At 60.6% G+C, this 1,823-nt stretch overlaps 1 protein-coding gene across 1 annotated transcript; it reads right to left on the bottom strand.

Moving 5' to 3' along the window:
• Positions 1-143: 143 nt before the first annotated feature.
• On the bottom strand, positions 144-1,173 carry ACA1_303620 (MORN motifcontaining protein; the record flags this gene model as incomplete). The annotated part of the gene is given in 2 exon segments (XM_004338077.1): positions 144-186; positions 206-1,173. 2 exon segments carry the CDS (start codon positions 1,171-1,173, stop codon positions 144-146), a joined length of 1,011 nt encoding a protein of 336 aa, XP_004338125.1.
• Between the last annotated feature and the right edge of the window lie 650 nt (positions 1,174-1,823).

Below are 1,823 nucleotides of genomic sequence, written 5' to 3'. Positions count from 1 at the left end.
TTGCAGCAAACAGTAGCTCCGGCTGCACGGTGCGTGTGCACGCGGACGACAACATCTGTCTCACAAAGAGAGTTTGCGCTTGGTCGCGCATGCTTGGCAGTCGCAAACGCATTCGGCGGCACCCGGTGAAGCGTGCGCAACTACTACAGCAGCGGTTTGCCGGCCTTTGCACCATGCCGCCTCGCACTGAGAGCCGTCTCCATACGTGATGGTTCCGCTGCCGTGTTGTCGGCCGTCGTACCAAGAGCACAGGATTGTGACACCGATGGGGTCGATGTAGGTGCCTACGCTGTGGGGCAAGTCGTCGCGCCATTCGCCTGTGTAGCGGCTGCCGTCCGCCCATGTGAGCGTACCCACTCCGTGAGGCAGGTCAGCCTGCCATTCGCCCTCGTAGCGGCTGCCGTCTGGATATATTTTGCTGCCGCGGCCGTGCCGTTTGTCGTTCTGCCATTCGCCCGTGTAGCGGCTATTGTCCACCCACGTGACCATACCCACTCCGTGTGCCGCATCGTGTTGCCATTCCCCATCGTAGCGGCGGCCGCTTACACACGATTCGATTCCGCGGCCATGTCGATTGTTGTATTTCCACTCGCCTCGGTAGTGGCTGCCGTCAACCCACATGAACGTACCCACTCCGTTTCGCATGTTGTCACGCCATTCGCCCTTGTAGCGGCTTTTGTTTATGTAGGATTCAATCCCGTGGCCGTGTCGGGCATCTTGTTTCCATTCGCCTTCGTAGCGCATGCCATCGAGCTGCGTGTAGATACCGACGCCGTGAAACTCGTCGTCTTTGAAAGCTCCGACGTACGTGTTGCCGTCCCACGTCCACGAACCTTGCCCGTGCATGTTGCCGCATATCCACTCCCCTTCGTAGCGCATGCCGTCAGACTGTGTGTAGGTGCCGACGCCGTGAAACTGGTCCCTTACAAAAGACCCAATATATGTGCAGCCGTCGCACGCCCATGAACCCTGTCCGTGCATGTTGCCGTACATCCATTCACCCTCATAACGCCAGCTGCGGGCATCGTCTGGCTCGCCAGCGGGAGTGAGCGCGCCGAGACCGTGCGGCTGGTTATCGTGCCACTTGCCCGAGTAACAGACACCGTTGGGCAGAATGCGCGTGCCGATCCCGTTCCGCTTGTCATCGGTCCACTGTCCCGAGTAGGTGCCCATGTCCCGTGGACTTGCTCACACCGACGCCGACACCATGGCGTTTGTTGTCGATCCAGCAGCCATGATACATCGAGCCGTCAGGATAGACGTACATCCCAATGCCGTCAAACAGATTGGCCTTGAACGAGCCGACGTACGAACTGCCGTCGCTGCACGTCCACGCACCGCGACCATGCGGCTTGCCGTCGACCCAGTTGCCCTCGTGGGCCTCCTTAGTCACCACGGAAGGCACGGGCCTGGCCAGCGGGGCACATCCACCAACATCACACGCTGGCATATCGGCTCCGCTGTCATTGACGACCGGCATGGAGTTCTCGCGCTCGGCAACGCCGTAGCCGTGAGCGATGCCGTCGCGTGTTTCACCCCAATAATTCCACGGCGCTCCATAGTCGGCGGTGGAGGCGACGATAGGTGGACGCGCGTGCACCTGGCAGAGCCAGCGCCAATCTTTGCCCGCGGTGATGTGGCCCAGGCTGGTTGGTAGCCCAAAATGCCGCGCATACAAACAGCGCCACAGGCGGTCGTCTGCGCAAGCTGCGGCTATGCGTCTGCAGGTCGTCGCAAGGCGTGCCACCACGCCAAAACCACCTGACTCTGTTGCCAGGTGCCACACAAGCTCGTTGGGCAAAAGGTCAAACAAAGTAGGCGAG

This window comes from Acanthamoeba castellanii (assembly GCF_000313135.1).
Source record: "Acanthamoeba castellanii str. Neff unplaced genomic scaffold scf7180000083389, whole genome shotgun sequence".
NCBI classification, from domain to species: domain Eukaryota; phylum Discosea; order Longamoebia; family Acanthamoebidae; genus Acanthamoeba; species Acanthamoeba castellanii.
The sequence above is the reverse complement of the archived record's forward strand: the minus strand, read 5'-3'. Positions and strand labels throughout refer to the sequence as shown.